The following is a 21,750-nucleotide window of genomic DNA, read 5'->3' as shown; positions in this document are numbered from 1 at the left end:
TCTGTCTCTCTTGCCCTTGTTTCTAGGCTTGTGTTCTCTTTCCCTCTCTCACTCTGATTGTCCAAGTGGAAAATGTAGGAAAGGTTTTCGCCTTTTTTTTTTTTTTTTTTTTTTTAATAGATACATTCTGAGAGAGCATACCACTCTGTGTTAGTGTCAGGATGATGCATTAGTCATACCGCTGACGTTTCCATCTCTTTAAATTGACGCACTCTGCAGTCTCTCAGTTGTCTGCATCTGACCAGTCACATGACATGAATTAGTCACAATGCTGGTGCCATGTCAACAACCAGGGTGCGTTCATCAGACATCACTTCACCACGTCTGTCTCCTGGAGCATTATAGTCTTTCGTTTTCGTCTCTCCCATCCCGAGCTGGCAGTCAGTACTTCCAACATAAATCTGTCCAGTCCAGTCCAGTGAAATGATGGCGTAAGTTTCTAAAAAAAGTCTCTTGTAGTTACATATTTTGATCGTTGTACTGTGGTTGTGTCATTTCCTGCTTCATATCTTCTTATTTCAGTAAGTGTGTATTAGTAGTGGATAAGCACATGGGACTGGTCTGAAATGTTTTCTGAGTCACTGTATGCAGCTTTTAGTGTACGTGTGTGTGCATTTGAGAATTCAAGAGGAGATGATCTCTTCGTTCATGTGCCTCCATCCCTTCTGTGTCTCAACAGTTGGAAGATATTCTGTGAAAGAGAGATGGGTTTCAGAGCACAGATGTTAATGTCCACAGTACAAGATGGAGGCAGGCATAGCCTTACCTTACCGCACATACCATCTTTACTGCAGTTCTTATTGTCCTTGTCCGTGGCCTCCTGTTCAACCTGAAAAAACATATCAATCAATAAGAGCAAGAAGAGCAAGAGACTCTCACTCAGAACTGAAGTACCCACCTCTTTTCTCCATTTGAGCTCACAGAAGACTCTCTCGAAGCACTCGTGCATGTAGTTGAACTGGAAAGGGAAAGGCATTTTTAGTGCCAGGGCTCAGTTTGTTTAAAAATGTCCAATTATGAACGTTTAAAATGGCAAGGCTTAAAATATATGTGTGACACTGGAACCCAAACCAGTCATAAGGGTCAATTTTTTTGAAATTGAGATTTATATGAAAGTTGTATAAATAAGCTTTCCATTGATGTATGGTTTGTTAGGATATGACCATATTTGGCTGAGATGCAACTATTTGAAAATCTGGAATCTAAATATCAAGAAAATTGCCTTTAAAGTTGTCCAAATTAAGTCCTTAGCAAAGCATATTACTAAATCAAAAAATAAGTTCTGGAATATTGACGGTAGGAAATTTACAAAGTATCTTCATGGAACATGATCTTTACATAATATCCTAATGATTTGTGGCATAAAAGAAAAATCTAAAAATTTTGACCTATACAATGTATGTATTGCTACAAATACACCTACGTGACTTATGACTGGTTTTATGGTCCAGGGTCACATATGCCAATGATAAACTTTTGTGGAAACAGAATATGAAGCAAGATCACATGGATGCATGGGACTCACATATGGAGTGAAGATTTTGACCCAGCGAGGTTTCTTCTCTCCTCGCGCATACTCAAAACAGAAAGCCATTCCCTCTTCATCTGTGTCCCATCTCTGCATCTCGGACCATTCAAAAGCTATCACCTGATTCTGTAATGACAGATCATTTAGAAAGCTTCTGAACTGTTTTTCTAATTCATAAAATCAATAAGTACCTTTTTACTCCATCAGAGCAAACACATTCACCTCTAGAGTGCCATCCTCTGTGCACGCATGGAGTTTAAAGTGGCGGATGCTTATCGCAGTGACCACGTGACCTTTCCTGCGCGAGTCACAGGAGCAGTGCGGGAAAGTGATCTCATTGTAGCCCTCACAAGTCCTCAGAATACTTAAATACTGGAGAGGAAGAAGGAAACAACTGCATTAAGAGTCTATCTCTTTTCACTTGGGGATTTACTGGACAATATGTTGATGATATCCAATACATTTTATTAATATGCTACTGTTCAAAAGTGTGGGGTTGGTGAGATATTTTAATATTTTTGAAAAAAGTCTCTCAGGCTCACCAAGATTTTTTTTAAATAATTAAAAAAAAAAAAAAGTAAAAACAGTATTACTGTCAAAAATTATTACCATTTAAAATAACTGTTTTGAATATGAATATATTGAAAATTGAAATTGAATTGAAAAAGTATTCCACGACCACTCATGTTCTGTATTTAAAGTTTTCTGAATCCAACAGATTTGTGTGATAAACAGACCATAATTTAAATCAAAATTCACTCTTAAATCAGATGTTCCAGTCAGACTTCATGATGACAAACCCGTGATATCTGATATTTGATTTGAGAGCTGGAAAGGATTCCAAGATTCAAAATTTTTCTTTTGTGTTCCACAGAAAACATAACAGTGCACAGGTGTGGAATGACATGATGGTAATTAAATAATGATTGCGTTTTCATTTTTAAACCCCCATACCTCCACTACTTCCTATAACTGTGAAACTGCATTGTTTGTTGACTGACCATGGTCATTTTCCTCTGTTCAGTGAGCTTTTGGAGCTGGTAGGATTTCTCTCCCACTTTGATGAATCCCTTTTTCACATCATCCAGAGCCTGAGAGAGGACAGAAGTAAACATACAGCAGTTACAGATGAAAAGCACACTACCACAAGCACACATCTGCTTGAAAATACACAGTGCAGCAGACCTGATGAAAGCAATAGTTGATGGCCAGCTCATTATCACTGAGCAGAATCTCTTCTTCTGTGGTGAAGAGCCACTTGCGAAGCGTGAGGCAGGTGCCTGGGACGGCAGACGTATAGTTCTGCACATACAGCTTATGTGGAAACTCATTGGGGGCCAGCTTGCGTGCTAAGAGATCGAGAGAGACAGAGATATACAGGTCGATAAGCAGCAAGAAATAGGGGCAGAGAGGGCACAGCGTAAAAGATGAGGAGTCAGAGTATTTATAGAAAGACTTCATTATGTACTTCATTTATCATTATATATGTCACTTTATATCATGAATATTATATACTTAGATTAAATAGATACTATATATCATAACGAAAATTAATACTTTTTTTCAGCAAGGAGGTGCATTAAATTAACCGAAAATCACAGTAATGACATCATTTACATGCATTTTATATTTCATATAGATTTATATTTCAAATGAATGCTGTTCGTTTGAAGTTTTTATTCAACAAACAATTTGTTGTTTCCACAACAAATATTAAACAGAACATCGGTTTTCAACATTGATAATAATAAGTAATGTTTCTTGAGCACAAAATCAGCATATTAGAATGAATTCTGAAGGATCACGTGACATTAAAGACTGTAGTAATGGCTAATGAAAAATGAGCTTTGCCATAACATTAAATAAAAACAAACAGAGAAATAAATAAGCAAACATTATGTGTGTGTGTGTGTGTGCGTGCGTGTGGGTGTACATATATGTACACTTCCAGTCAAAAGCTTTAACAGTAAAATTTCATATGTTTTAAAAATTCTCTTCTGCTCACCAAGCCTGCATTTATTTGATCCAAAGTACAGCAAACACAGTAATATTGTGAGATATTTTTACTATTTAATATAATTGCTTTCTATTTGAATATATTTCAAAATGTAATTTATTCCTGTGATCAAAGCTAAATTTTCAGCATCATCACTTCAGTCTTCAGTGTCACATGATCCTTCAGAAATCATTCTAATATGCTGATTTGCTGTTCAAGATTTCAACATTTATTATTATTATTTTATTGTTTTTTTGGGGGGGGTGGGGGCTTATAGAAATTAATACTTTTATTTAGCAATTATGCTTTAAATTGTATAGCATTCTATTCATCAAAGAAAACTGAAAAAATTCTACTCTGCTGTTTTCAACATCATAATAAATAATAATAATAATAATAATAATAATAAATGTTTTTTAAGGCAGCAAATCGGAATATTAGAATGATTTCTGAAGGATCATGTGACTGCAGTACTGATGCTAAAAATTCAGCTTTAAAAATCATAGGAATAAATTACATTTTAAAATATATTCAAATAGAAAGCAGTTGTTTTAAATAGGACATAATTTAAAATTTTACTGTACTTTTTGCTGTACTTTGGATCGAATAATGCAGGCTTGGTGAGCAGAAGAGACTTAAAGCAAAAAACCTTACTGTTCAAGAACTTTTGAATGGTAGTGTACATATTAAAATTGTGTATTGTAATTATTTATTTATTATTTTAAATTGCAATATTTCACATTTCTGTTTTAACTGTATTTTTTTGATCAACTATATATATATATATATATATATATATATATATATATATGTGTATATATATATATATATATATATATATATGGAATACAAAATGCATTCATGTCACGAGAACCAACGTTTGTATCCACAAACATTGAGTTTACTTTTATAACAAGACTCTGTTAATTAAACACACGAGTTGAGACATACAAGTTAAACATGTTCAAATATGCATCGCAAGCTCAAACTATACTGACACGCAAAATGGATATGACATGGAAAATATGTATTGCAAAATCATTGCTTTTGCACTGTTTCATTTATGTTTTGCAATTATTTTTGTTTGCAAAAAGCAAATTTATTTCCCTCAATACTTTAATTTTCGTTTGCAAAACTTTATTATTTTCTTTTGCAAAACTTTATTTTTTTTCCGTATATATGCGGCTTTATATTGCCTCCATATTCAAAGCTGTTCTATGAAATTTTTAATAAAATTCTACATACACAGCACAGGATAATTTGGGATAAATGACAGGTTCTACTACTATTTTGAGAGACACAACAAATCATAAAGTGTGGATGGGGCTTTAAATATATTTTAGGATAAAGTAGTGCTACAAACACAAATACACACATAAACCACACATTTTGCCTTCATTAAGTGACTGTATAAGAAGTTTAGTAAACAAAGCAGCTTGTATAATTCAACAGCCCATGAGCTCCCAAACCCCATATATACAGACAGACTAGAGAAAGTGCTGTACACTTGTGTGATTTTGTATTTGATTTAAAGTTTAAAGATTTAAAAGTTTTAGAGTTAAAATAAAAACAAGTGTAGTGTTGACAAGTGTAAGATTTAAAATAAAAGCTATAAAAAGCTATTTCTACCTCACAATAAAAAAGTAATTTATGAGATTTTAAACGTTTAAAAGAAGAACCATTTAAATTATGGGAAATAAATAATTGCAATTGTGAGAATTTTGAAAAATTGGTTTCCATAAAAATCCTAGTCATTATATGAAGAAAAATAACAACGACTACAAAACATGAACATACCCAATTATTTCACTCAATGACAGAAGTTGTTCTACTAGGGGTAAAATGCATCTCAAAATATGAATATTAAAGGGAAAGTTCACACCTAAGTGAAAATTCAGTCATCATTTACTCACATTCTAGTTGTTCCAAAACATTATGAATTTCTTTCTTCTGCTGAACACAAAAGATGTGTGTAACGAAGCCTGGTTCCCACTGACTTACGCAGTCTGAATTTACAATAGTATGGAAGTCGACGGGACCAGAAATGATTTGGTTACAAACATACTTAAAAATATCTTCTTCTGTGTTCAGCAGAACAAAGAAAGTATACAGGTATAAACTACTATGGATGGGTAAATGATGACTGAATTTTCATTTTGTGGAAAATATCTCGTTAACTTCTGAAAAAATTTGTGGTCCAATGTGCTCTTTAAAATATATCAACAACCAGATTGGAAATGTTTCAATATTTGTATAAACCAAAATCAAGAAAACTGAACCAACTAGGGATGTCAACGATTAATCGATGATCAATAAGAGATGCACGATTAACTGTCAATGAGAGATCCAATCGATTAACGCTATCGAAGGTCGTTTAAGCTATTTAATTTTGGGCTGCGTGCGGCTCATGCGCAAAACACTTGCGAGTGGCTGAGTGATAGTGACAGTATGTAAACGCATTATCATTCATTCATAATGTACAAATTAAGCTTTTAACGTGATTTAAACTTTAAAAGTACTTTAAAATAGAAACAACACAAAGTTCAACATGGAAAGCAACAGAAATGTAGTAACTAAGTCATTTTCCCAGATATTCGTTTCATATCGTGTGCTTTGCAGGGCTGCGGGACACAGGACAGAAAGGCTATCCTACAACTTCTTAATTCGTTCCTACGACATTAATTTGTGGCAACCATCAATGTTTCATTTCTTTTGTTCTTTAACCCATGATTAATTGAAATAAGGGAACAAATTAATAAATCGAACAAATTCTTAATTCATGAAATCTTTCATTTCCCGCATGTTTACCACAGTAAGAGATGCGAAAACAGTTATCAAAAGTGAAAGACAATAAAATAAACCTGCGAAGTTAGACTGTTAGACGGTGAGGATTTAGGAAAAGAAACAATGCCTAAATATTACTGAATTTGTGAAAATTCATGACCAACCGGCAAACCAGAACAAAGCCACATAAATGTAGGCTATATGGGCTCGAACGGCATCCAAAAGCATGGTCGCGATGTAATATTTTCCAGCTAACCTATTATTCCTCTAATAAACAAAGCTTTTATACTACATTTGTCATAATCAGAACTTTGTAAATATTTGTAAATAAATAATTGCTGGATTCAAAACAGCAATAAGGCGCTGTGACCGACACAGGCGATACGTTTTCCCGGAGCATTCAATGATGTCACAACGGTGACACCAAATACGAGCATCGGTCACAAGTTTCTGCATGGACCTAACTAGCCTAGGGCACAGGTTTTCAAGCCCTGGGACAAAATGGGATGCTTTAAGGAAATGTATAGTCTATATAAGTAATAGGTCTAAAATAAAAATTATTTGTTTTCATAAAAAAAAAACAAAAAAAAACAATGCGAAATATATGACTTAAATAATTAAGATAACGTATTTAAAACAGAAGTGTGGCGGCACTCCATAAGTTCATGTAGAGAAAAGGATGATAATGCGCATTCTGTTTGTTTGCTTTATTTTATAAGAGCATAATTCTTCTGTTTTTATTATGAGTGTGTAAAAATGAAAGTAAACACTTTTGTGGATTATATCTTACTCCAAAATTATTTTTTTTTTTTTGTTTCAGCTGTTTCGATTGAGCAGGCGCCTCGCGTGCACATATTCTTCCAATTCAAATTTACATCGCAGTCTGTTCATTATCAAAATAAAATACAATAAACCAAACATATTAAAGGTTACACTGGTCAGTTTAAATAAGCCGTAGTATACCGGTCTACTCTGCTGTTATGCCAAGGATGTTTTTACTCATGTGGAGAGGATGATCTTTTCCGTCTATATGCGAATGTGTGTAAAGTACAAGCCTAGTTTACATTATAAATAACAGTTGTTAAACGGTTAATTATATAATATATACAGTTGTGAATATGGAAACATTTGGATTTGTGCCGAATGCGACGTGAGCAATAACCTCCCAATAAATCCAGCCAAATCCGTGCTCGCTCCATCTCGTATGCACGCATACATTGTCATGATCTAATGCACTTTAAATGTCGGATTTTTAATTAAAAAAAAAAAAAAGCCTACCGTAAGGCAAAAATTCAAAATCTGCCATTTTCCGGAACAGGACCAAGCAGAATCAAATTAAGTGCTAATAATCACATAAAAATGTTTGATGTGAGCAACAGTGTGTTTTGCTGCAGCAGTGAGAAATGGAATCGGTTCTGTACTGACTGCGCAGCACAGCCACACGCGCCACAGTTATGTTTGGGATAATTTTATTTTAAATGCCATAATGTCAGTTGAAAACATTGCAATTGTGTTATAAAACACAACAACGAGCACCAAAAAACGATTTAAAGAGACGCGTTGCGTGCCGGGATAGTAAACAGTCAACAAAGTAAAATGATCTGAAACATACGACGTGCTCTATTCATTTTAGAATCCTGCTACTAGCATTTTATTCAGACTAAAACCCCTTCAATTCAAGTGAGAAAGCAATTTTTTTTTTTTTGAGTGGCTTTTACACATCCTGTCATACCGGTGACTGCGTGCCGCTGCAATAGACGCATTTTGTAGCATTAAGGTTAACGATTAATCGATAAATTGATCGTTAATTTAAATAACGATCGATCATGGAAATTATCGAAAATTTACATCCCTAAAACCAACACAGGCATAAAAATGCTGTCATACAAGAAAAAGAGAAACTCTTACCAAAGGAGTGGTTAATGACTTCAAACAGGGCAAAATAACTTGCAGTAATGCTGTCCATCCCAATTTTTGTTACAACAGCCTGAAAAAGACAGGGGGAAGAATGCAATGCATGGCTTTGGAAACTGCTACGTTTGATATAAAATGTTGCATGATTAAATGCAGTACCTGGTAGACCTGGTCTGTTGTGCAATTCTTTCGCACTCGGATGGTAACTGTAGTTTTGTCTGGCATGGCTATCCTTAGCTCCACATCTGAAACACCATTATAATTCTAGGAGGAATGAGAGAGAGACCTAAAAATACAGTCAAAACCGACAAAGCAGCGATTCAGGCTGCTTGTCCACCGTGTGCTTGAGAAGCACCCTGACAGGTACAGACTCACACTCACAGCCGAGCAATGGAACATGTTAATGGGTATACAAATAACATCATGACTGCCACATTTTCAAAAGCTGATTCTTCACACTGATTAAACACAATTTCATAGAATCAATTTTGAAAAGAAAGAAAAGAAAACAAAGAAAACCAAAATAACGACTTTATTCAACGATTCGTCTCCTCTGCGTCATATTATAGCGCCATTTTGGAGAGTATCACATATGTAAACAACGTATGCTGAATTATTTCATTATTTTTGTTTTCTTTTTGCGCACAAAATGTATTCTCGTAGCTTCGTAAAATTATGGTTGAACCACTGATGTCACGTGGATTATTTTAACATTCTCCTTGCTATGTTTCTGAGCCTTGATCATGTTAGGATCCTTGCTGTCTATGGGAGGGTCAAAGAGCTCTCGGAATGCATCAAAAATATGTTAATTTGTGTTCCAAAGATGAACGAAGGTCTTACGGGTTTGGAATGACTTGAGGGTGAGTAATTAATGACATATTTTTCATTTTCGGGTGAACTATCCCTTTTAAGGGTCACTTAATAATTAACTGACCCTTTGTGTTTCCCATAGCATCATATAATAGTGAATTTTTACACTAATAGAATAAATAGACTGCATTCAAGGTGAACATAAAAACAGCTAAACTAAATTGAGCTGAATAGTCTTTAGTTGAATGAACTGTGATGTATGAGATCTTCTCTGTGGCAGCACATCAGTTTGTCTTTATTACTGTGTGTTAAAGGCACATTTTCAATGCTAACTGACCTATGACACTTTGTCATTGATGGGTCTTTGTGACAGTCACATTCTTTGATAGTGAGTCATTGTCCATGATTCAATCATTTTCTGAGTCAAGTGAGAATGCAATGCTGCAGTTATCATCAAGCTAAAGCAAATTTTTGCAGGTCTACAGTCTCCGTTTCTTTGTCCAAGTATATTTACATGTACTCTTTTAGCTGTCTTTAATGTGTGCTGCTGATTATATTTAGGCTTTAAAATTCATAAATGTTCATTTGCAAAGATGATCATGATGAAGAAAGATCATAAACTTTTGTTGGTCACTGTGCTTATTTTCTGTAAAAAAAAAAATCCAAAAGACAAATGGAAAAATCCTATTGGGTTTTTGTCGAGGGAACCAGGGTGATGCCCAGAAGTTACTGGGTTGGCCTAAAAAAAATATGTTATCACTGCAGTGCTCTGTTAGTCAACGACAAATAAATGGATTAGAATAAAGCTAGGCATGAAACATTTTTATCATCCTAATATGTTTAAAATTAGGCCTGGCCACCCTGTCCCAGAGGACAAACCCTGCTTGCCTAGACAGAGTGGTCATGTGATTACTTATGAACGGCAATAGACATTGCCCATGGTACATTTTTGCTTTCAATCACCCTTATGAGTGCAACCAAAACATATCAAACAGCCCTGCCATCCTTCATCCTATTTTTTTTTTATATCAGATCACCCTAATGGGAATCACTGGGTATACTGTGGATAAATATCAGTAGGAAAGACACACGTAGACTGCAGTTTTTCTCCAAATATCAGTGCGACTCCAAATGTGATATAAATTTTTTTTAAACATTCTAATAGAAGTTAATATTCACTGACTTTCAGAAAAGAAAGTTCCTTTTTTTGCTCTATTTCATCAGCAAAAAGAGTTTCAAACAAAGCCACAGCAGAACTGTTTTGCGTCTCTAAGCAACACACAATAGTGTTTTGTTTCTGAATAAATCAGCAGGAATATGTTGAATGAATGACTCAATCATGCAGTGAATTGGGTAGACCCTTTTGGGGTAGGGGCGTGTTTGTTTTGGTGATTTCAAATGTCAACATTGGCTACCAGAAATCGCTTACCCCACCTTTAACACCTGTTTCCACCCGTTATAAAACAGAAAAAAAAAGACAATGAAGCAGCTTGTAGCTACTGTTCTGTAGCTGTAGTTCTGTTCTTTTTGTACAGTTTTGTACAGTTTTTGTAACTGATCTCTGCTTCATTACAATTTGCCCATATTTTGTCAATGCGAACATTGATCTGCCTTCAAAACACCCAGTAAAAGGGTCGCACGATTACGTGCGTCATCACTGCGACACACCCTTTATGGCACTGGTTCTGGTTTTTGTTCCCACAGAGCTCGTTCCGGGACTGAACCCAGCAATGTTACTAGGTCCCGAACCCGGGATCGACCCCGGAATCAATCCCGAGATGTGTTTGAGTTCACACAGAAAGCACTCCGGCAATTATCCGGGACCAACGTGCAGTGTGAAAGGGGCTTTACACTCATACTTTAAGTGATTATTTTTCCCAAAATAAATATCACAATAATATTGTGGTTGCAAATACATTTGCCTTCAATAATCGTGTATTGTAAATCTGTTATCTTGACAGCCCTAATATATACACAAAATCTTACCTCATCAGACTCCGACAAAAACTCCTGCATGATGTCGCTCTCTCCGATTACCCGAACAGAACACACTGGTGAGATCAAGAGGCAAAGGCAGAGAGCGAATGTTGGAAACATCTGTAAACACTTATTTTCTAGATTTTCATCTCACGGCCCCTTTCTGTGTCATCTTCTCTTACCTTTCTCCAAGTATTCCTCCAGCCCTCGTCTGCGAGCGTCTAGCTGTTGCTCAGACAGAGAGAAAGGCCATTTCCCTGGAAGCTTGGGAAATGCAAAGTTGGCAAATTCCCTCTTCAGATTCTGATGCACGATGACAAACTCCCGATATCGCTTTGAGCACAACTGCCTGCCTGCCATGTACACATTGTAGACCTGACACAAACACACAACGCAGTCCAAAATAACCATCAGGGGAAAAAGTATCAAACCAAAGAGATGCATAAGCGGCCACAGCAGATAAAACACTCACCACAAACTTCTCTCCGTTCTGTTCCACATGTTTGTAGGTGGGCACGGAGATGGGCACGGCCTGCTTGTCACTGTAGTCATAGCAGGACTGAGATGAGCCATCGTCCCCGGGATCAAGGCTGTCCGTCTCTGGCTGAGGAACCGACAGGACAGCCAAGACTAACTCTTTCTCTCCTGCTCGAATGAGATCTACCACCTGCTTATGAGTGGCCCCTTCCACATTCACCCCATTTCTGCAGAAGGAAGGAAAGAAGAAAGGATCTGGTTACATAATTAAACTTGTACTCACAGCCAATACCAGTGACGTTAAATGGTTAAAGCTATAAATCTTGTGTTTCCGGGAACTTTTAGAGGGTTAATGTCAGATTAGATATCTCCTAATCCTGAACCACTACTTAGGAGGAGTTCCTGGAGCTTCTATTTTCTGGTCTAATCTTTTCAGAGCTCAACAATAAGGATGGCCTGCTGGCCTACGGCCATGTGTGAGCATGTTTCGCCCAGTTGACACAACAGTTACTTGCTCCTTCAATCCAGTGCTGTGGTAGTACTGAAAATTTTACATTTATTGTTCCTGTTGATTTTTTCTTTTTTTTTTTTGCCTTGCAGATTGAAATATTTGATTTTCTTGCTGTGACTTGTTAAAGGAGTCATATGATGCTATTTTAAAGATAATTATTTTGTGTATTTGATGTAAAAGAATATGTTGACATGCTTTAATGTTCAAAAAACAAATTTTTCGAATACTGTACATTATTGTAGTTCCTCTATGCCTCGCCTCTCTCAAATGCGTCGTTTCCTACAAAGCCCCTCCCTCCAACAAGCGCAGTCTGCTCTGATTGGCCAGCTGACCCAGTGCATTGTGATTGGCCGAACACCACAAGCACGTCAGAAATTGTAATGACCCTTTCCATAATCGCGACCTTAAGCTTTCAACATAAATGTAAAGACAGTAAATAATGTCCTTAATTTTACCATCAGTTCAAGCCCAAAAGGGGAACAGAGTTGCGTGACAGACAGTGATGATGCAGTACACAAGCCACGATTAAGAAAGTTGACTCCACTGTGATGTGACCCTGTCTCTCTCTCTCTCACGCACACACACGACGTGATACTCTACACAAAACTCTGCGCAAAACTCTGCATTTGAACAGTCAATAGCAAATACTTACACTATTAAGAAAACATACTTACAGTAGCTGATCCACAAGACGGAATTTACCCCATTTTATTTTTTTTTTATTTTTTTTAGAAATAGCCTTTGCACAGCCAGCCTTGTAGGCTACTACTCTCCTAGGTTCACAAAACTGTCATCCATAAAATGCGTTGCACAAATTCGAACATCTGGGTTATGCTGTTCTGTTGTAAACAAATCTTAACCAATGATTCCTCATTGCATCTACTTCGGAAAGCCCAAAAATTTGCTTTTGCTTTCGCACAGAAACACACAGCATCTCCCTGACATGGCTGCATCAACACTACTGCGGTTCCTGGAACCACATCTTCTTTCTTTGCATGAACATTTGGGCGGCATTAAGAAAATATTTCCACATCGTAACGTAGACATGTGGGGGCGTGTTTGAATGAGGCGTTTTAGCCCGGTCTGGATCAGACTTCTCTTTTAGATAGAATAAATCCTTTTGTGGGAGACTTTGAGCTTTGTAACTCTGCAAATCTTATACATGCACAAATAGCTACATACAGGTGCATCTCAAATTAGAATGTCATGTAAAAGTTCATTTATTTCATTAATTCAACTCAAATTGTGAAACTTGTGTATTAAATAAATTCAATGCACACAGACTGAAGTAGTTTAAGTCTTTTGTTCTTTTAATAGTGATTATTTTGCTCACATTTAACAAAAACCCACCAATTCTCAACAAATTAGAATACTTCATAAAACCAAAAAAAAAAAAAAAATAATAATAAAAAATACTTCATTTTTAGTGAATTGTTGGCTTTCTCGAAGTATGTCCATTTACTGTACATGTAGTCAACACTTGGTAGGGGCTCCTTTTTCTTTAATTACTGCTTCAATTCGGCGTGGCGTGGGTGTTATGTTTGTGGCACTGCTGAGGTGGTATGGAAGCCCAGGTTTCTTTGACAGTGGTCTTCAGCTCATCTGCATTTTGGTATCTTGTTTTTCATTTTCCTCTTGACAATACCCCAAAGATTCTCTATGGGGTTCAGGTCTGGTGAGTTTGCTGGCCAGTCAAGCACACCCCACACCATGGTCATTTAACCAACTTTTGTTGCTTTTGGCAGTGTGGACAGGTGCCAAATCCTGCTGGAAAATGAAATCAGCATCTTTAAAAAGCTGGTCAGCAGAAGGAAGCATGAAGTGCTCTAAAATTTCTTGGTAAGCGGGTGCAGTGACTTTGGTTTTCAAAAAACACAATGGAACAACACCAGCAGATGACATTGCACCCCAAATCATCACAGACTGTGGAAACTTAACACTGGACTTCAAGCAACTTGGTCTATGAGCTTCTCCACCCTTCCTCCAGACTCTAGGACCTTTGTTTTCAAATTAAATACAAAAATTGCTCTCATCTGAAAAGAGGACTTTGGACCACTGGGCAACAGTCCAGTTCTTCTTCTCCTTAACCCAGGTAAGATGCCTCATGAGTGGCTTAACAAGAAGAATACGACAACTGTAGCCAAATTCCTTGACACGTCTGTGTGTGGTGGCTCTTGATGCCTTGACCCCAGCCTCAGTCCATTCCTTGTGAAGTTCACTCAAATTCTTGAATTGTTTTTGCTTGACAATCCTCGTAAGGCTGTGGTTCTCTCAGTTGGTTGTGCATCTTCTTCTTCCACACTTTTTCCTTCCACTCAACTTTCTGTTAACATGCTTGGATACAGCACTCTGTGAACAGCCAGCTTCTTTGGCAATCAATGTTTGTGGCTTACCCTCCTTGTGAAGGGTGTCAATAATTGTCTTCTGGACAACTGTTAGATCAGAGGTCTTCCCCATGATTGTGTAGCCTAGTGAACCAAACTGAGAGACCATTTTGAAGGCTCAGGAAACCTTTGCAGGTGTTTTGAGTTGATTAGCTGATTGGCATGTCAACATATTCTAATTTGTTGTGATAGTGAATTAGTGGGTTTTTGTTAAATGTGAGCCAAAATCATCACAATTAAAAGAACCAAAGACTTAAACTACTTCAGTCTGTGTGCATTGAATTTATTTAATACACGAGTTTCACAATTTGAGCTGAATTACTGAAATAAATGAACTTTTCCAAGACATTCTAATTTATTGAGAAGCACCTGTATATATGCATATATCTAATATTAAAATGTATAGGTAAAAATGAAATAAATATATAAATATTAGAAAAAAATCCTTATTTTTGAGCTCTACTAAAAGTCAGGTTTTATTACAGCAGAGAGTTCTCAGGAGTGTGACCTCAAAATGTGTGATGGATGTAGTATATGGTTAATAAATTTCACTCTGGCTGTTATGTGGGTTTTGGAGATTATTTAGGGCAGAAAACAAACGCTGAACATGCAGTCCAATGTGAACTGAAGAGTTTCCAGCAAATACGTTGCAGTATGATCACTGGAACAAAGTACTTAAGAGTTACTCAACAGCAATCAGCAGCACACTGACATACTCTCTCCCTCATGTGTTTCTCGTAGACACTCAAAGACGCTCCTCACTGTACATAAAAGAGTGGTAAATATCACGCCACTGAATCAGAGTTTTATGTTACCCTTGAAAACATTTTGACTGTAGCTCCAACCTACAATGTGTCCTCACACAATCTCCCTCCTTTTGACACACCATTAAACACAAGAGACCGAGCAGGATGACCTGCTTCCAGACTGCCCCAAATGTACTTCCACTTTCTGAAAGCTCCATCAAATATCTGTCATGACATTCTACAGTACATTTACCCATTTCTAACATGGTAAATACATAAAAATCTGTCTTTTTCCATGTTTAAGTGCTATAATCGGGTCCCCAGTGCATCTACCAATGCAAATAACGTGAAAAATATTTTAAGTAAGCCTTTCTCTGCAAGCTTGTGAAAAAATTAGCACGTCAGAAATAACGTGAAAAATATTTTAAGTAAGCCTTTCTCTGCAAGCCTTATTATAATATTTACACCCCTTAATCTGCAAGTATCCACCCATGTCACCACCACTGTTTTCGCAAGAAAAAATGGTATACCAATTCAAACGCCATGCTGAAAGTTTAAGCAAAGCATGCTAACTGTTCTGTCTTTGACTGCACTGACAAGCACAGAACACTATTTAGAGTCCCAGACTCAGAAAAGACAAGAGAGCTGTGAATTTATTGATTTATTTACCATATCTAATATAAACATTCGATTTCTTTCCCAGCTGTTTACCTTCACAGACATAATGACTGTTTGTTTGTAACTTGTGTATTTATAACAAACTTGTGTGTATTTGACTGTTTAGGCGCAATAAGACATGAAAGAGAACTTAGATTAGTACTCAAATGCCCTGGCTGCCACTTTCTGTGTTCACTTCGGATGTGTGCCCTCAGAAAACCATATATGAGAAGTTTAAACTAATATGGTTTAAAATGCATGATTTCAACATGATAGACATAATCAAAACCAATCAGATGTTTTTTAGTAGAGCATCTGAGGTATGAACTATAAAGGCACAGCCCTATTCTGGAAAAGGGGGTGAGGAGGAGCAGCTCATTTGCATTTAAAGACATGCACGAAAACAGCGTGTTTCTGCTTCCACACAAAATAGGCATTTTCAAAATTATATATTATATAGATCTGTGGGCTATTTTGAGCTGAACTTCACACATTCTGGTGACAACTGAGACTTATATTACATCTTGTAAAAAGGGGCATAATAGGTCTCCTTTAAAGTGTTGGGTATCGGTACAGACTTCCAGATTAAATTCCAAATCACCCGATTTCATTTTGATTCAGAAAATTTGTTGTTCAGTGAATTTTTGCAGGCAAAATCCAGTCATTTCAATAGAAATCCAAATATTTGGGAATTTCATGTGAGGGCTAAAGATTTCCCCATGGAAATTTCACAACACGTTCAGGTTGGTCACGCAGATTCGCCACATTAACTGACAGAAAGCTGCTTAGTTTGAAAGAGACTTCCTACATCACTACTATTCCTGACAACAGACAAATGGACTTATTTGGCCTATGAAATTTGCTAAACCTTTCGGATCTTAATGCTTTAAATTATGCAGAATAGAGTTCCTAATTGATTCAAATGGGTAATTTGCCTATCTAAACTATTAAATAAAAGAATTGGCTCATAAGAGAATAAAGCTGTATTGGTCAATATGTATGTTTATTCACCAAAAATAGTGGAAACAGTCATTTGCTTGTGAATCAGCTGCACCATTCATTTAGTATGTTTGTTTATGCACAGTAGCTTACAAGGACGATTGAATATAAATATATCTTTTGCCAATATTTTGAGCCTCATAGTTGTTTTGTTTCATCCCATTAAATGCAGATGGCAAACTATATACATTACAAAACTATTAATTCAAAAATATAACAAGACCCAAACTGTGCAGTTGCATAAATTAGATCAGCAGAACGCAGGGAACCCTGCAGCACTGTAAGTTTTCATGCAGCCACTGAAAATAAGCATAGTGTAAAGGTTTGCTCTTTACACTTAAAAAAAAAAAAATCAATATTAGGATTGATCAAATGAAGAAAACAATTAATGTGAAAACTGATCTTTTTAAACAGCCCTTTCAGTTGTCTCTGAGGGTGCTTTGCAAAACGTTGCATTTGATTTCAACTGTGCATGCAGAATGTTTTTAGGAGCATCAACAAACAGAAAGGGTTGGTGTTTAGGAGACAGATGAGCCCTGCTTTGCCCTCCTCTCTGTCCTGAGTTTTACACTGACCAATGCTGATGCTGAGCTCTGTCGCCTTCAGAGCCACGGAAACAACTTGTCACCATGGCAACCAACGCCAGCATCAATGAGGTGCCCTGTGAATATTAACATGCAACCGGAACCGCTCCAGTGAAGAATTGAGACACAATAACATCAACAAGCAATAAATCGTATACCCAATAAAACCCAGACGCTCCCTCCTAAAAGATATCCCCTAATGTAGTCCACAGACAACAAGTCTATGGTTACATAATCGTGCTATAAATGTTTGAGATCACCATGGACATGCAGATCATTCAGAAGGTGTGTGCTATTGTTTGCACAATTGTCCAGGGTGGTTTATTTCGATTTTGACCCAGTATTGCTCAGAACAGTGTGCAGTCAGCTACAGCAAGATAAGAAGGAATGAGAGAGCTTGTCTGTTCACGGTGCTGTATGTGACCTGAATCTGCAATGAATACAAACGCGTCCAAACACAAACGTCCTTTATCCAGTGGAAATGAAGCAGCCATTCACGCAGAGACATACACGGATGCATATGACAGGCAGAGACTCTGTGTGCAAAGAGGCATTAAGGGATAGTTCAGCCTGAAAAGAAAAAGCGTGTCATCATTTACTCACCCTCATGTTGTTCCAAATGTATATGACTTACTTCTAAAGAACGTAATAGAAGACATTAGACCAACAGTCTCTTTTCACTTCGTTTTTTTACATACAAGGAAAGTGAACTGATTGAGGATGTCATCCTGGCTAGGATGCCCTTTTGTGGTCCACAAAAAAATAAAAATAAAATAAAAAAGTCGGGTTTGGAAAAACTTGAGGGTTGGTAGATAACATCATTTTTATTTTTGGGTAACTATCCATTTTAAGATCAAAGACGCTTAAAATGCAGGAAATCAAAGTCAGTTCTGTCAGGTGTCCTTGAATTTATCAAGACAGCTTCTAAAAAATGTGATATTTTGTAAAACCTAAAGGATATGGGATGATTGTAATACTAGATGTCTGAATGACAAGCATGGATGTGCTCAGATTTTCAAATCCTGCTGTAAACAAGTGCTTTCTGCACTCCTGGACAAATGTGTCTTATTAGGAAAGCTCTATTACATCTGCATGGCATTTAAATGATTTACATTTTTATTAATACGCCGTATTTTTCGTGCCTGAGAATATGGTTTGTAGTGTTGCAGTGACAAGGCTGGCTAACTTTCAGCTTCTCACTCCAATATACATCAACCCACTTATTAGCCACGTTAGCACTTGCACTGGATTACGGCATCATTTCTCTCTTCACAAGTCTTTAAATGCCTTAAAAGCACATTGTTGACTTTCGCCTGTAGAGTTTAAGAGCAAACTGGCCGCTTTCTGTCTAACAAGGGATGACGGTGAAGGTGGGCAGCGCTGCTAAGCGCCTCTTGGTGTAGTCCATAGATCAGTTAACTGTTAACGTTACATATAAACTTACACTTCAAGAATACGGTCGCCCTTTGAGATTCCGGCTCGGTCTGCTGCGCCGCCCGGTAACACGGCGCTGACGTGCTGCAGCGGGGCATAAAGTTCGCCGTTGATGCTCCTCAGCTGCCCTCCTTCGCTTACTTGCCCGCGGACATTGAAGCCATAGCCCGAATCCGACTTGACGATGCGGACCAACCGAGGCCCGGAGGTGACCGTGACTGTGGTCGCGACGAGGCCGCCAGCGCACGTTCCCGAGCTCATGCCGGAGCCGGTGCGAGCCGCCGAGTGAAGCGTGGAAGGGCCAGCGGAGCGACTGCCGTCTCCTTCGACAACATCTGCCATCTTTATTTGAAGAAATCCTGCCTCCACAGCGGGCTCCGGAGCCGAAGTGCTACATGAGCTTATTGGCTGTCGGAGTGCGTCAGACTCCAGACGGGTCACGGGAAAGACTGACGACAAACCGCCCCCATCACGAGACACTGCTGCGTTTGCGTGCCGTGCGTGCCTTGAAAGTTACTTCTATCACGTAACAACAAAGCAGTGCACCATGGGAAATGTAGTGCGGAACACTGACGGAACTAACATCCAGTCTGTTTGCATGGTTGCTCGTTTTGTAAAATGAAAGAATCAGATATCATTGGACAGGAACGACCGGGTTATTAGTATAATTTTTTTGTTTGTTTCATGTTTAAAAAGCTGGTGCAGATTGCAGAAAAAATGTTTAAATTATTCATTCAATATTCCTTCTGTTTATTTTTACTTTGTCTTCTGATTAAATTTAATCTACACAAAGATAGAGCAATACACTCTAAACCTAATTTTAGATTATATTCTGTTCTGAAACAATGTGTATGCTATAAAAACAACACATGAGATAAAGTTAATTCTTTAACTTACTCAAGTCTATCTGTCCAAAAATCCATTATGAGGGCCCCCACAAGATGGAGACATTTACATGAAAATATTATATTCCATTAGATGTTACTCACTCATAAAAATTGTATTGTCAAATCTTGAAGTGGTTCTAATTGTGTGTAAATGTGCATTTAGAGAACATGCTGGCAAATTGTTTTTTTATTTTTTTAACATGGTCTTAAAAGGGCATTAAATTTACCTTCATAAAACCTGCAGAAACTCTGAATTTAATAAAAAGCCACAGCAAGTCTGTCTCAGTTTTTATCTCTTCATGTAGTCCCCATATGGACTTGATGATGGTGAGATCAGATCTGTGTGCGGGCCATCCTGTTTGTTGTTAGACTTCTTGTATGTACAAAAACCTCATTGACATATTTGTTGTTGCTGCCATTTTTAGCCAGGACTCCCTGGAAGAAGATATGTTTTATCTCAATGGGATGTTTTCCTGGTTAAATAAAGGAATAATAATAATAATAATAATAATAATAATAATAATAATAATAATAATAATACAATTAATGGCCAAATAAACATTTGGAAATAGAATATTTATAATATTTCCGATTGGCACAATAATGCTAAAGATATGAATAACTAAATAAAAATCTAACATGCCTAAGATTTGTGCACAGTTAAACATTCATATTCCATGTATCTTGGTGCCAGCATAATGTCTGTGTCCGATCAGGCACAGCTAATCAAAGCCAAAATGGTCACTCTGGTGAAAGACTGTAGACAAAAGGGGGAGGTGAGTTACAAATGTGAAGATGGGGTAAAATAATAGTAATAGTAATTAATTTGCATTAATTCTCATTATAAATATATTGTGAACTAATATTGATGCAAATATGTGGTGTTTAATTCACATTACTGTTCTGACTGTGTCTCTGATTACACTTTTGATTAAGGACCTGGCAGTTAGTGGCATAATGAATGATCTGTTTAAAACAAAAAGATAGATTTCACTGTGGACTTCAAAGAGTATTTCAGCATTATCACCTCCATCACTATGCTTTTCAACAGTGATGCAGTAAGGAAAAGGTAGCTTAAAGTGAATTAATTAGTATATTTATAAATGCATTATAAAAGAAACGCGCGCCAATTAGGCACAGACCACATGGAAATGTTTAAGGGAATTCCAAAGTGACAAACATGTTTGCTCTGAATGGTGAGTTTTTGTTTAGCTTAACAATGGTATTTGCACAACTACAAATGGTAATCAAAAAAAAAGTTATTTTTCATTTTGTTTTACCGGATCTTCTCCTGGCATTTGCTTAAATTCAGAATTAATTATTCGATGAAATTAAGTAACTTTGTCATCCATTTTATCATATTATGTGCCTATGTTGTATTTTAAGCTCTGTCTCTTGGTTTCACAGACAAGGCTTAAGCCTAGTCCCAGACTAAAATGCATGTTTGAGCTGTCTTAACTGAAAATAACTTGCTCTGACAGATCTTAAAATATGTCATTGTTTTGTCTCAAGATGCACACCAGTAATGTGTTTTTCCTAAGGCATTTTTAAATAAAAAAAAACTTTAAATATCCTTATTTTACTAAAGCCTAATCCTTTATTAAAAGCTAATCCCTGTTTGTGAATCAGGTTCTATATGTATTGAGGGCACCACAAAGTTTGTCTGTTTGTTTTGTTTTAAATAACAGAATCACTTGTTTTACTTAAATGTGATGCTATTTTCCTGTACAGATAGTTTGTTTAAATCGTGTGGGGGCAAAAATAAATATTTGCATGTAAACTGAAGGATGTTGTTTGCTTTGAGTGACCTTTTGATTCAAACCCATATTAATTGCAGCCCTGCATGTTCTCTGATTGAAAAGAGTAAAAATCAGGATTGGTTTGATCAGATTTCCATGAACATTCAATATTAAATAAGTGGTTTAGTTCAAGTTGAAAAAATGTTGATTTTTATGACCATCTTGATTTATTTTTCATCACTGAAATAACATTATTTGAGGGCGCAACCCTGACAAAAAAATCAATGTTAAACTTCAACATTGATTCAGTGATAATTTGGTTG

General features: G+C 36.8%; 1 protein-coding gene across 2 annotated transcripts; it reads right to left on the bottom strand.

Annotated features, from left to right (window-relative positions):
- Positions 1 to 92: 92 nt before the first annotated feature.
- On the bottom strand, positions 93 to 19,305 carry LOC109106507 (sorting nexin-27-like). 2 transcript variants are annotated; one of them, XM_042740927.1, is made up of 13 exons: positions 18,812 to 19,305; positions 11,482 to 11,713; positions 11,192 to 11,384; positions 11,019 to 11,083; positions 8,382 to 8,486; positions 8,217 to 8,295; positions 2,714 to 2,877; positions 2,530 to 2,619; positions 1,751 to 1,900; positions 1,526 to 1,654; positions 899 to 958; positions 767 to 829; positions 93 to 691 (listed from the first exon to the last, which is right to left on the bottom strand). In XM_042740927.1, exons 1-13 carry the CDS (start codon positions 19,141 to 19,143, stop codon positions 647 to 649), a joined length of 1,707 nt encoding a protein of 568 aa, XP_042596861.1. In that variant the 5' UTR covers positions 19,144 to 19,305; the 3' UTR covers positions 93 to 646. The 2 variants fall into 2 exon arrangements, with proteins under 2 accessions (XP_042596861.1, XP_042596860.1); XM_042740926.1 differs by having other exon boundaries at positions 781 to 829; positions 18,812 to 19,304.
- Positions 19,306 to 21,750: the final 2,445 nt, after the last annotated feature.

Source organism: Cyprinus carpio, chromosome B16 (assembly GCF_018340385.1).
Source record: "Cyprinus carpio isolate SPL01 chromosome B16, ASM1834038v1, whole genome shotgun sequence".
In the NCBI taxonomy this organism is placed as follows: Eukaryota; Metazoa; Chordata; class Actinopteri; order Cypriniformes; family Cyprinidae; genus Cyprinus; species Cyprinus carpio.
Note: the sequence above shows the minus strand (reverse complement) of the source record. Positions and strands in the feature narration are given on the sequence as shown.